Source organism: Lissotriton vulgaris, chromosome 3_1 (genome assembly GCF_964263255.1).
Source record: "Lissotriton vulgaris chromosome 3_1, aLisVul1.2, whole genome shotgun sequence".
NCBI classification, from domain to species: Eukaryota; Metazoa; Chordata; class Amphibia; order Caudata; family Salamandridae; genus Lissotriton; species Lissotriton vulgaris.
In genome coordinates this window covers 1,862,198,268-1,862,212,512 of record NC_141689.1, presented here as the reverse complement: position 1 = coordinate 1,862,212,512, position 14,245 = coordinate 1,862,198,268, and the positions used below count along the sequence as shown (strand labels likewise).

General features: G+C 45.1%; 1 protein-coding gene across 1 annotated transcript in view; it reads left to right on the top strand.

The window, feature by feature from the left end:
- The window catches only part of PLRG1 (pleiotropic regulator 1), a 165,243-nt gene that overhangs the window by 60,808 nt on the left and 90,190 nt on the right, over positions 1 to 14,245 (top strand). Inside the window, exon 4 of the mRNA XM_086962327.1 lies at positions 181 to 234. Within this exon, the coding sequence (XP_086818453.1) occupies positions 181 to 234 (54 nt within the window). The remainder of the gene's footprint in view (positions 1 to 180; positions 235 to 14,245) is intronic.

The following is a 14,245-nucleotide window of genomic DNA, read 5'->3' as shown; positions in this document are numbered from 1 at the left end:
AGCTTTGTCTGAAATGTATTCTGTACTATGCAGATTGACTGGTAACTGGGAGGGCCTTTACTTCAGTTTATAAGGAAACCTTTTATTGTGTGATGTAAATGATGAGTGAGAGTAAGCTGTTGTCTATGTTACAAGCCTGCTCTAGTTGAGGATTAACTAGCTTTTATTTTTTTCTTTTAGGTCAGGAATCTGAGTATGCAGCGACAGGAACCCTTCCGTATCCATCAGGTCCTGGTTAGTCTGAAATGAATTTACTTTTGTTTTATATGCTATTTGATTTTGTGGCTCAAGATGGAGAAATGGCAGCTTATGATCTCCTTCTCCTGTTTTACTTCTAATGCAGCTGTGTTGAAAATTACCCCTTTCCTCTTTTCAGAAATTACAGTTTGCCTTTCCTCTGTGGCCAAAATTAGAGTTGCATTAGTAAATGTAGATTTTCTCCCCAAAAGAAAATCTGTTGCCTTTATTTAAGTAGAATTCATGCTTTCTAACTATTAGTATTACTTGTAGCACGCAGAAGCATTATTTTTAACGCTGCTTGAATCTAAAAAATTTTGCATTATAATATCCCTTTGCAAGAGCAATGGAAATTGGCTTTGCAATAAGGCTATTTTTGGTCTGAACCTCTCAGTTGATGTACTACTTGTCTGTCCCTTATGCCCAGTAGACCTTCTCTGTCATGCCCCTGATTTGACTTGCTGTTTATGTTCTGTCCCTTATGCCCAGCGGACCTTCTCCGTCATGCCCCTAATTCAACTTGCTGTTTATTTTCTGGTGACCAGGTAGTTGTATGACAGTGCCTATGTTGCTTCTAGTCTGATCATGTTTGAACCCAACTACTGGCTATCTAGCAATACTCACGTTTTTTCCTTTTATTTATCTTTCCACCTGACATCTTTGCATATGTGCCACAAGAGCTGCATTTAACACTTTCCTAGTAAAATCTAAGCAGCTGGTCCTTCGCAAGTTTTGTTTTTCTACGCACCCATTTTCCAAAACTAAGGCGGCCTCCATAGAGGGCCTGCAACTCCCCATTTTGGCTGTGATTGGATGCCCTAGTTGTCTCTGATGGGCAGCACTAATAGTCCCTGGGTGTATCTCTTTGTCTCCTGTATTGTTAGTGCACTCAAAACATGGGGCCTCGTTTTGTTTCCCATGGCTTTCTACTGATGGGATGGGTACGGACATCAGTATGCTATGCATGAACTCTTATAATGAGGGTCAAGAGGGCCTTTCCCCTGGAACCCAGGTGGAGAAGTGTGGCTCAATGATTAGAGCGGCAGACCCTGATGCAGAGGTCTAGCCCGGGACCAGGGTTCAATTTCCCGCCTCGGCGGGTCTTGGGCTTAAAATTCCACAGACCTGATAATTCTCGCCTCGGTGCCTATTCCAATCATGGAGTCCCACTCTGCAACTCTGGGCAATAGCTTGCAATAGCTTGCTTAATCTCCACAACGGCCCCCACAACGCTAAGGATGCCTGGCCTCCACCTTGGGGGTGCCCAGGAGTGGACGCCTCACAGGGAAAGCCAGGATGGGTTCCACAGCGGTATTCGTACAAGCGCCTTGAGACCTTTGCGGGTGAGTAGTGCGCTATACAAGTATCAATTTACAATTTATAAAGAGGCCCATTTTCATGTTCTTGCTTAGTAAAGAAAAGGCCATTTTGGTACCACCCACTTCCTTTGTTTCCTCTGGTAAGGGCAGATTTAACCTCTGTTCCACTCATTTTTACCGCTGCTTATTCCTGCTTTCCACAATGCCATGAATAGTCCCATGGATCCCATCGAGTACACTCTGTCGTCATTTGTCCTGACACTACAGAGATAAGCAAGGCATGACCCAGACTAAGTCCTGTCGGTAGCAGTAATAACCCAAAGAGCTGGCCACTAAAGAATGCAGAAGAGACTAAAAATACTACAGTTACTTCAGGTGAGTAGATATGTTTTTTTCTCAGATGAAAAGTTCTTAGAGGTTGAAGTATGCAGTGTTTCTTGAGACGCATTCCCTATTTTTCCGATCAGGAAAGGTTGCCCACCTCCCCAATTGGAGTGTTTTTCTTTGGAAATTAAATCGTTAAAAATGCATTCTCATGAAACAACCATAGGATTTAGAATTTCATACCTTGTTTAACACCATATCATCTGGTAGTAGTGCGGTAGTTCTATGTGGATAAAATCTTTTACAGGTATTTCTGCAGGACTATAAACCATTTGTTTGTGTTGCATAGTGTATAAAATATTAGAAACATGGCGGTTGGCTGTGTGGTGCAGATCACATAAGGAGAGTAGTCTGACAGAGTAGTCATTGCTGGGCGCTTTAGAACATATTCTATAATGTTCGAGGCATGTAGGCTGCTTAATTCATATCTGTGCATAGATCGCCGCCTAGTGTTGGGTCTGGATGATTGCACTTTGTTGTCCTGGAAGAGTCTTCGAAGTATCACGAGCTAGGTGACTCCTCTCCTGGACTACAGTGCGCATGGGCATCCTCTGCATCCTCAGATTGTTTTTTTCCGCCATTGGGTTCGGATGTTACTCCTATACTCCAACTTCGGAATCGAAACAAAACTTTTCTAAAGGCCAAACGGCCTTCGACTTTGACGGTATTGTTCTCGCTCGGTACCTCTTGACTCGATCAAGCTTTCCATCTCGATCCGGTCGTCGACGCGGGCCGTTGGGCCTGTTGTCGATGGGAAGGAGCCTGTTCAAAAGGTGCTCACAATGCCACTCCAAGTTCCCGCTTACTGACAAGCACTCAGTATGCAACAAGTGCCTTTCACCAAACCATAAGGAAGAATCCTGCCCAGCCTGCGCCCAATTTCGGTCGAAGAAAACCATACGGATTCGACGGACCGCTAGACAAGAGATGCATCGACAGGCACTGGACCCGGACAACATCTTCGATGATGACCAAGAACTTCCAGAAGCTCCAGATTCGGAGCTAGACATCGTCACTGTCAAGGACTACTCGGACTCCGATGACGAGATCCCACCGGGGCAAATCGTGAGTACACTGCCCCCGACACCAATTACCCCGTTACCGAAGGCTCCGGTCGAGGCATCGCCAAAAGGCCTTAGCCAAGATCCGAAAAAACATTCGACAGCCCTGCCATCCCGCTCGGTTCCGAAACCGAAACCTAACCCTTCAGAGACCCCAGGGCCAAGTAAAGTCGTCCCTAAGAAGGTTCCAGAGCCCAAGAAGGTAGTCGGCCAGAAAGGCGTTGACCCGAAGAATGCCGTACAGCCTAAAGGCGTCGACCCAAAGAAAACCATCGACCCGAAAAAGGCCGTTCAGCCTAAAGGCGTCGGCCCAAAGAAAACCGTCGACCCGAAGAAGGTTGCAGAACCGAACAAGAACACCCAGCCAAAGGGCGCAGATCCGAAAAAGGTTGTCGACCTGAACGAGCTAGCTGTACCGAAAGTCGCCGAACCGAAGAAGGTCGCCGATGGAAAGGGTGCTGTATCGAAGCCTGTAACCCGGCCGGAGAAGGCTATCGACCCAAACGCATGTGCTCCGAAAACACCAGTCGATCCCAAAAAGACCATAGACTCAGGAAAAGATAGTGAACCAAAAAAGCCTGTCGAGCACAAGAAACTCGTCGAACCGAAAGACCCGGTCGACCCGAAATCACTCGTCGACCCGAAGAAAGGGCCCGAGCTGAAGAAAACCACTAAAGCACCAAAAGTCGTCAAAGCAGAAGGTGCTTATTGACCCAAAAAGTCAAATACACAACCGAGGACTGTAGAGGAAGAACTCTTCCATCCAGATCCATCAGACGACCAGGATAGATAGATAGATAGATAGATATATATATCTATCTATCTCTCTCTCTCTCTCTCTCTCTCTCTCTCTCTCTCTCTCTCTCTCTCTCTCTCTCTCTCTCTCTCTCTCTCTCTCTCTGGCCCTCACTCTTACGCCCTCTATCTCTCTATCTATCTCTATCTATCTATCTCTCTATCTATCTATCTATCTCTCTATCTCTCTCTGGCCCTCACTCTTACGCCCTCTATCTATCTATCTCTCTATCTATCTATGGCCCTCACTCTTACGCCCTCTATCTCTCTATCTCTCTATCTCTCTATCTCTCTATCTCTCTATCGCCCTCACTCTTACGCCCTCTATCTCTCTATCTCTCTATCTATGGCCCTCACTCTTACGCCCTCTATCTCTCTATCTCTCTATCTATGGCCCTCACTCTTACGCCCTCTATCTCTCTATCTCTCTATCTATGGCCCTCACTCTTACGCCCTCTATCTCTCTATCTCTATCTATCTCTCTATCTCTATCTATCTCTATCTATCTATCTATGGCCCTCACTCTTACGCTCTCTATCTCTCTATCTCTCTATCTCTCTATCTCTCTATCTCTCTATCTCTCTATCTCTCTCCTGAGACTGGTAAAGTCAGTCCTGCACAGGAAGAAGAGGCCACTGGACACTGACTCTCATTCCCCTATTCCACTGAAGAAGAAGGATTTTGGGACTTCTCCCTCCAGACCCTTCATTCCTTTCTATCTCATTATGCCTACTACACCTTTTGCTCGTTACTCTCCTTCTCACTATGGGGACAATGAGGAAAACACAGGGGGAGGATCCACAGCCTGATTATGATTACCCACAGGATCCTGACCCCCAAAATGAACCATGGGAGGGGCCAACTGACCCTTATAACACCCATCCCATCCCTGATGTCCCCTCTTATCCAACTAAGCTGTCACCTACTGATGACACCATTGTCTTCAACCAACTAATAGACAGGGCAGCGCAGTACCACAATGTAGACATGCATAATGACCCTGTAGAAAAAGACTTCTTATTTGACACCTTCCCTACTTCAGAAAAAAGTGTCAGAACACTTCCTATGTTAAAGGGAGTGTTAAAACACGCACCTGACATATTTAAAGATACAGCCAGGGCTCGGGTAATCAATCCCAGGATTGAGAAGAAGTATAGGGCAGCCCCTACAGAGCCTACCTACATCAGAGGGCAATTACCATTAGACTCACTGGTGGTGGCTAATGCACGCAAAAGGGCCAACTCACAGACAATGGGGGAAGCCCCTCCACCCGATATGGAATCAAAGATTCTAGAAGCCTCAGGTAAAAGGGTAGCTGCACAGGCCTCCAATTCATGGAGGATTGCAAATACACAAGCTCTGCTAGCTCGTTATGACAGGGCACACTATGACCAGCTTGAAAGCTTAATGCAACACCTGCCTGAGCCTTTTAAAGCCCAAGCTGATGACCTCATACAGGAGGGCAAATTCATTACAAACGCCTCCATCAAATGTGCGCTTGACGCAGCAGACACCGCAGCCAGGTCTATTAACACTAGTGTTTTACTACGACGTCATGCATGGCTGCGTATTTTGGGCTTTAAGAACGAGGTGCAGTCCACCATTCTTAACCAGCCCGTCAATCAAGACTTACTTTTTGGCACTGCTGTCGACACCATTTTAGATAAAATGAAGGACACAGAAACCGCAAAGTCAATGGGTGCATTGCAGTTTCAGCAACATAGAAGTTCCTTTGCGACGCTCCTCATACAGGGCAGCTACACGAGGCAATACCTCTCAAAACGTCATCTTCATACAAAAGCAACACACAAGGTTCCTTTACCAAAAACTCCAACAGAGGAGGTTATAGGGGCAACAATAATAAGGGAAGAGGACGTGGAGGCAATAACACCAGAGCCTCCACTGCCACAAAACAGTGACTACCTCCAGACCACCTAACACCAGTCGGGGGCAGACTCCAACAATTCCTACCTGTCTGGAACGCAATTACCACAGACAGGTGGGTGAGACAAACTATCCAGTATGATTATTGCCTGGAACTCACTTCTACCCCACCAAATATACCACCCCGACACCGTCCTATGTCCAAAGGACACATCACTCTGCTGCAACAAGAGGTGAATTCATGCTGGAAAAGGGGGCCATAGAGCCAGTCCCTTTCCAACACCAAGGGACAGGAGTATACTCCCTATACTTCCTTATTCCCAAGAAGGACGGTTCCCTCAGACCAATATTGGACCTCAGACCCCTAAATCAATACATACTTTCGGAGCACTTCCATATGATCACACTACAGCAAGTGCTCCTGTTGCTACAGCAAGGAGACTTCCTAGCAACATTGGACCTCAAGGACGCGTATTTTCACATACCCATCCATCCAGCTCACAGAAAATATCTCAGGTTCACAATAGAAGGTCAACACTAGCAATTCAAGGTTCTGCCCTTCGGGGTAACCACGGCTCCAAGAGTGTTTACAAAATGCTTAGCGACAGTAGCTGCACATCTCAGGAGGCAACACATCCATGTGTTCCCGTATCTGGACGATTGGCTAATACAAGCAAAATCGTACCAAGATTGTGCAAGACACATGTCTCAAACACTTCAGCTGCTACACAACCTAGGTTTTTAGATAAACTACCCAAAATCACATCTGCAACCGTCCCACACACAATAATATCTGGGAGCCACTATAGATACCTCAGTGGCAAAGGCATACCTATACTCAGCGAGGATAGGCAGCATGCAGATGCTCATCCGCAAATTTCTGCCACAACATTCTCTGCCAGCTCGAGTCTTCATGCAGCTCATAGGCATGATGGCCTCCTGCATATGCATTGTCCCCCATGCCAGACTTCAAATGCGTCCATTGCAAGAATGCCTAGCACGGCAGTGGAACCAGGCTCAAGGACAAATAAAAGACCTAGTGTTGGTAGACAGTCGAGCTTACAACTCTCTACAGTGGTGGAACCCACAAAACCTTTCCAAGGGGCGACTGTTCCAAGAGCCGGTTCCACAACTAGTACTAACAGCGGACACATCACTGATAGGCTGGGGAGCCCACCTCCTGCACTAGACAGTTCAAGGGCTCTGGATAACCAAACAAAAGAAACTGCATATCAACCAACTAGAGTTGCTAGCGATATTCCTAGCCCTGAAAGCATTCCAAAAATATTTGTACAGCAAGACTGGGTTCATCCGGATGGACAACATGACCGCAATGTACTATATCCAGAAACAGGGAGGAACACACTCTCCACAGCTGTACCACTTGGCACAGAGCATATGGAAGTGGGCAAGTCCAAAGGACATCTTTCTCCTAGCAGAACACCTTCCAGGGAAACACCATCAGATAGCAGACCCCCAAGTTCTCCAGCCATTCTTCAAAGAGTGGGGTCATCCAGAGATGGACCTGTTTGCCACAAAAGAAAACTCGAAATGCCAGTACTTTGCCGCCAGATTCTCACATCCGTTGTCACAGGGCAATGCGAAATGGATGAACTGGTCAGGCAGATTTGCGTACACTTTTCCCCCAGCACCGCTGATTCTGCTGGTGGCACGCAAACTGCGGCAACAGTCACTCACACTAATCCTAGTTGCTCCCACATGGGTGAGACAGCCATGGTACACAACGTTCCTGGAGCTTTCAGTAGTTCCTCATCAACAGCTGTGCCTCGCACCCCATCTTCTAACTCAGAACCATGGAGAAATCAGACACCCAGATCCCAATCAGATGAACCTAGTGATCTGGCTCCTGAAGTCTTAGAATTTGGATACCTTAACTTGCCTCCAGACTGCATGAACATCATTAAGGTGGCAAGACGACCAACTACAAGAGCGTGCTATGCAGCCAAATGGAAGAGATTTGTTATTTACTGCAACAATAACCAAATCAACCCATTGGATGCTTCCATACAGAACATTATATGTTACCTGCTGCATCTTCAAAGATGCAACCTAGCATACTCTTCCATAAGACTACACCTCGCTGCTATAGCAGCATATCTTCAAAACATGCAACACCTTTCACTGTTTAGAGTACCAGCCATCAAGGCTTTTATGGAGGGTCTCAAAAGGGTGATTCCTCCAAGACACCCACCTTCACCAGTCTGGAACCTAAATGTAGTGCTCACCAGACTCACGGGGCCTCCTTTCGAACCCCTACACTCATGCGAACTGCAATTTGTAACGTGGAAGGTGGCATTCTTGATTGCCATTACCTCACTCAGGCAAGTTAGCGAATTGCAAGCACTAACAATTCAAGAACCTTTCATGCAAGTACATGCAAACAGGGTGGTTCTTAGAACAAACCCAAAATTTATGCCAAAGCTTGTATCCAATTTTCATATCAATTAATCAATAGAATTGCCAGTGTTCTTTCAAAATCCACAGTCAGTAGCCGAAAGAGCCCTACACACACTAGATGTAAAGAGAGCTCTGCTTTATTATGTGGACAGAACGAAATCATTTAGAAAAACAAAGCAATTATTTGTTGCTTTTTCACCGCAAAATAAAGGAAATCCAATTTCAAAGTCCGGAATAGCCAGATTAATAGGTAAATGCATTCAAATATGCTATCAAAAGGCCAAACGCACTTTAACCGTCCCCCCAAGAGCACACTCTACAAGAAAAATGGGGGCATCCATGGCTTTCCTAGAGAATATTCCTCTTGAAGACATATGTAAGGCAGCCACATGGACTACCATACACACTTTCACAAAACACTACTGTGTAGACGTGCAAGCAAAACAGCAAGCTGTCCTCAAAACTCTTTTTCAAACTGCTGCAGCTGGCACAGGTAACCACCACTAGAGGAGATACTGCTATACAGTCTATGCTCAGATATGAATTCAGCAGCCCACATGCCTTGAACGGAATATGCTACTTACCAGTATGCATCTGTTCTTGGCATGTAGCGCTGCTGACATTCATATCGCCTGCCCTCCTCCACGGTGCCTGTCGCAGCTGCAGCATTATCTTTTGCATGGCCATCTCTTACTTTCCTATCTCCATCTCTGCCGCAATGGCGAAAAACAATCTGAGGATGGACAGGATGCCCATGCGCACTGTATTCCAGGGGAGGAGTCACCTATCTCGTGACACTTCGAAGACTCTTCCAGGACAACAAAGTGCAATCATCCGGATCCAACACTAGGCGGCGATCTATGCACAAATATGAATGTCAGCAGCCCTACATGCCAAGAACAGATGCATACTGGTAAGTAGCATATTCCTTCCACCTCCATCTCCTCATGGGATATTTCTAGTATGCTCCTGGTGGTATGTGCTTATGGACACATCACTAACCTCCTTCAGACGGACCCATCAAGCACGCTGTTGTTCCATAGTTCTCTGGTAGATGAGCAAGGCTTCTGTTGCACCAGGATGCTATCTGCGCTCCCACAATGGCTTTCAAGGGCTGGCTGCCAGAGCTACTGCTGGATCTTGTGAAGTGCAAGCAGCCCTTCACCTTCAAGAAGGTTCTGGAAGTCCACGGCTGATCTTCTGCTAAAGGGAAGGCCAGTATTGCCATGTACAATATGGCGTTTGCCTTCCATTGAACGCACAGAGAGGTAGGTGGCTTCTTGGACTCGGGCACTGCTTCTGGTATGCCACCCTTTGCTTGAGACAAGGTACATTTGAAAGAGGATCTTACTCAATGGCTACAGACTATGACTGGCAATAAGGATAAACAAAGCTCCTCCAGCAGCGTCTTGGGGACTGCACTAAATGTAAACGAGAATCCCAATCTTGTGCCATATGATGTTATTGACGCTATCACAAAACTATCAGTAAGCCTGCCTGGTAAAGATACTGATAATGAGGAAAATAATACACACATTTTTGAGGCAATACCTAACCAAGATTCACATAATAAGTTTTAGAACTCACAGCCCAGTGATCTGAGGAAGGTGCAGGGAGCACAGGCTTTGGACATTTCATGTCTTTCTGCAAGTTGTATCACCTCTGTCATAGCATCAACCAGCATTCCTGCTGGCAACTCTGCAGACCTTGTAAGCTGTAGAAATCCTCCATCAGAACCAACTAGTACCCATGACTGTGTTAATTCTGTAATGCATGGGAAAACTACCTAAATAACGAGCGCTATCACACACACATGTAAAATATATACCTCTGTAATTACATCTAGTTTTCATAGGAAAAGCGTTTTGTGACTTGCCAATAACTTTGGTGCCGTTTGACGAATCTTCACGAAATTGTACAAAAAAAGTGCACAACTGAGTCTTATTGTGCATAGAATGTTTCAGAGTGATCCGTTCAACAGGGGCTGAGAAAAAGGGAGGGTCAAAAAAAGGGCTTTTCACATGTTAATTCCTATAGGGATTTTGAACACGACTGCAGCCCGAACTGCTGTACAAAATTACATCAAATTTGACAGAAAGCTAGTTCTTGGTCCAGAAAGAATGCTTTTTGTTATTTGGAGTAAATCCATTCAGTAGTTTTTAAGGCATTAAAAGAAATACAAATGTGTATATCTAGGGACGCGCCCTTTCTGCGAATCCTCCTGATCAGATTCTCCTCCATTAAAATCCTGTCAATCAGGAAATGTTGGCAGCCATCTTGGGACTCAGACATAGGCAAATTCCAAGCAAAAAGATGAAAAAAGAGAAGGGGGCAGTGTAGGAATACCCTACCCCCCTAGGCGTAGTGCTACGACCCCACCCCTGCCAAAACGTTTTCTTTCTTTTTTCAAACATTCGGGCTCCCACGCCTGTTTTATATAATGTTTCCTGTGAGGGGCAGGTCCCAGGGGATAATTTGGCCTTATTAACCTCACTGCATCAGAAGCCTTACATTTCAATAAGAATAAACGTATAACCTGGAACATGGGCACTAAGATAGCTAGTGTTTTGGAAAAAATGGCTGACGCGCTATCGTTGTCTTGCAGTGGTGCACCTTTGAGAGCTGCATCAGGGTTTAAGGTGTAAGTGTTTCAGCATCTAGTCCAGAACAAACTGTATCTGAAGAGCTTGTTTAAGGCAATTTGCTGCCGGTAAGTGCATCTCTCACACACTGCTAAAGTATGCTATTATGTGTTTACGTTTGTTCATTTATAAAATAAAACAAATTGCTGAAGAGGCTCACAGATGACCAATGCAGGCCCAGCAAGTAACCCCACATAAAAAACGCATGTTTTAGCCTTCCTGTCTATTCAAAAACATATTGTCAATTTTGCGATAAGATGTCTTAATATACAATGTATAGGCATACAGTACAAGGAAAAAACGTGTGAAGTTTTTTTTTAAAGTTTAGTTTATTATTCATAGTTAATTAAAACCTTTGCAGTGCGTTTTACAAAATTCTTAAAACATAATTATTTGAAACCATTAAAATATATCATAAAATTGGCATTTCGTTACAATTTACACAGAATTAACTCAATAAGACTGATCAACACACTTTTTACACTGAGTGGTAAGCGGTACAGATCCTCATATTAGATTGTTCCCATCCTGTTCGGCTGTGTGCTGTTTTATCCACTAGCGTTTTGTGTTTCTCAAGAATGACCCTCTAGTGCTGGACGGACATGTGCACTGAATGTGCCCTTGGGTACTATTGTCAGTCGGCTGATTGACCTGAGACTGTAGTGTTGTCCCCCAGTTTTGGCAGACTTGGCGTTCTTCGTTCGGCCGTTGCCAGAAATTTCACCAGTCTGCAGTTTAGTTTGGTGTTTAACGGATTTAGGCAGGCGAGCACCGCTTGCCTGCTAGTGCTGATCCCTTTTTGCTTGAGTTGATCTTTAAGAAGCAGTTGACGTGCTTGTTGCAGTTCTGTGCATGAGCAGATTACATGAAGAATGTCACCATTCTTTGAGTTGCATAGCATGCAGGTCTCTTTTCCGTCTTTCCTGAGCCATGGCGGTTGGTGCTCAGTACTTGGCAGAATTACTAGTCTGTATTTTAAGAAGTGCATTTTTGTGGCTTTCTGATAACCCTGATTGAAGTATATTTGTGGTGTTGGCGATTTATAAGTGTTTAGGGTCATCCATGCATGCAATCTTTTTGAGAGTAGTGCCTTGTCCTCCAGTAAGGAGAGTGATTTAACATTTTTCCAGACTAGTTTTTTTAAAGTAATATTCCCGAGTTGTATGTCCCAGAGCTCTGAGAGTTTTCGGGCTTCCAATGCTGCTTCAAGATAAGTTCTTGCCTCTGCTTCCTGCTTTATATATCCTGCCATAGCAGAGAGTTTAGTGTATCTGTTGTGGCGCTTCTAAGTTTGTGCAAGCAAATGATGTATGCCCCGTTCCTGGCTAGATCTTGATTTTGCAGGCCAAACTCAAGTCTTATTTGAGCCGGAGATGTAAAAGACAGGAGTGAGAACATTGTTCTGTAAGCTTTGACCCGTATGCTATCCAGGTCTTTGGAGTCTCTTCCCCGCATTTCCTCGCTGCCATAGATGATCGAGAGAAGCAGCTTTGCCTTGATTACTTTCAAGAACGGGGTCAGAGTCGGGTCCATTAATTGAGTTGCCAGGTTTTTCATCGTCAAAGCAATTATTGAACCTCTCCTTCTTATTTCCTGCTTCTGGGGCGTGAAAGCGCCTTCTTTGTCGAAGATGACTCCCAGATATTTGTACACGCAAGCTGGCTCAATTTTTAACCCGCCGAGAGACCAGCTCTTCTGTTGTTTTTTGTTGCTGTTGATTGAAATTGTGCTTGTCTTATTGAGGTTTATTTTTAGGTTGTTTTCCATGGCGTATTTTTTCATTTCAGTCAGAAGACGTTGAAGAATGTAGGTGTGGCTGAGTAGCACTACGTTGTCTGCATACAGGAGATTGCTCAGAGTTTTCCCTCCTATCCTTGGTGAGTGGGAGTTACAAGCATCGAGCATTCTCTGTAGATCCACCATAAAAAGGTTAAACAGAATTGGCGCAAGCACACACCCTTGTTTAAATCCTTTGGTAGTTCTTACTTTTGAGGACAGGTGAGTGCCGCTACCTAGTTTCACCTGCACCCAGGTTTCCGTGTGGAGAAGCAACAGCATGTTTAGGGTCGACTGCGGTAGGCCCCATTGCGCCAGTTTCCCCTATAATCTACCTCTCTCGATGTTATCGATTGCCGCACTGAAATCGATGTAACACAAGTGTAGCGGGAGCTTGGAAGATTTTGCTGCGTCGATGATTAGCGAAATGGGAAGGATGTTTGTTGCTGTTTCAGTTTTTTTCCGAAAGCCAGTCTGAATCAGTGGTATAATCAGATTAGACTCAGCCCAAAGTTCGATATCCTCTAGTATGGTGCCGGCAAAGTATTTTGCCTCGTTATCAAGAAGGGCTACTAAGCGGTAGTTGTTTGGGTCAGCCTTGTCTCCTTTTTTGTAAATAGGAACAATCGTCGACCCCCTCCAGGATTCTGGGATTCTGTTTAGTAGCCTGATTTCCATGAATACAAGTTGCATGATGTCCGCCCACTCTTTTTTCTTTGCTTTGTAGAGGGCAGGTGGGATGCCATTTGGTCCCGGGGCACCTTCTTTCCTGCCTTTGGCTGTTTGCTTTTTGATTAAGTCTGTCTGCTGGATTCTCAAATTCCTTGAGGGGTTGATGTTTATGCCTAAAGAGGCCTGACCCAGTGTCTCTAGTGTACGCATTTCACAGTTTCTCTCTATCACGTTATTGGTCCTCGTTTGTGCTCCTGGATGCTCCGTGTAGTCATTGAAGTGACTGGAGAGGTATTTGATCCAAATCTCTTCAGTGATGTGAGATCCTATTTCTTTATACTGCGGGCGCATGATCCCATTCACTGTTTGCCAGAAGCGGGCGCTGTTGTTGGTGTTTATATCATGAAGGAGTTTGACCCAGAGCTCATTTTCACCATCTCTCTTGATGTTCCATTTTGTTTGTTTGAGCACTGCCCTGTGGAGTTTCAACTCTGCTCGTAGGCTGATGTTGTTAGGGGCTATTCTCAGCTTCCCTGGCGTCAAGTTTACTGATCTTTTTAGTTTCTTTAGTTGTGCTCTCTGTTCCTTCTTTAGTTTGTTCTTGCTGCACTCTTTGCGAGGATTGTCTTTTGGGTTGACAGTGACTGCAAGTTTTTTTAGCAGTGAAGCCTTGAAGTGATTCCAGTAAGTGATGTACCCGACTGCAGTTGATTTTTGAGTATCGAAAAGTTGGAGTGCCGCTTCGGCTTGAGGGGTCGAGTTAACTGGCGTACATTTGATCCTTTTTTGATTCAATGAGTAGATCGGTCCCATAGTTGTATCTGGCCTGATTACGTTTGGCGTATTTGATATTATATGGAATTCCTGGGGGCGGAGGTCGCTGTCGCCCTTTTCTCCCATTATGAACCCCGAGATGTGTGGAAAAAGCGCAAGGCTTTCAAAAGTGTAGTCCAGAATGGAACTTGTTGTAGTCGAGTAAAAGGATTTTACTGGAGGAGAATCTGTCTAAAATCTTCCATTCAATGCCCAAAGGTTTTGATGTTTAGGTTTAGTAAGA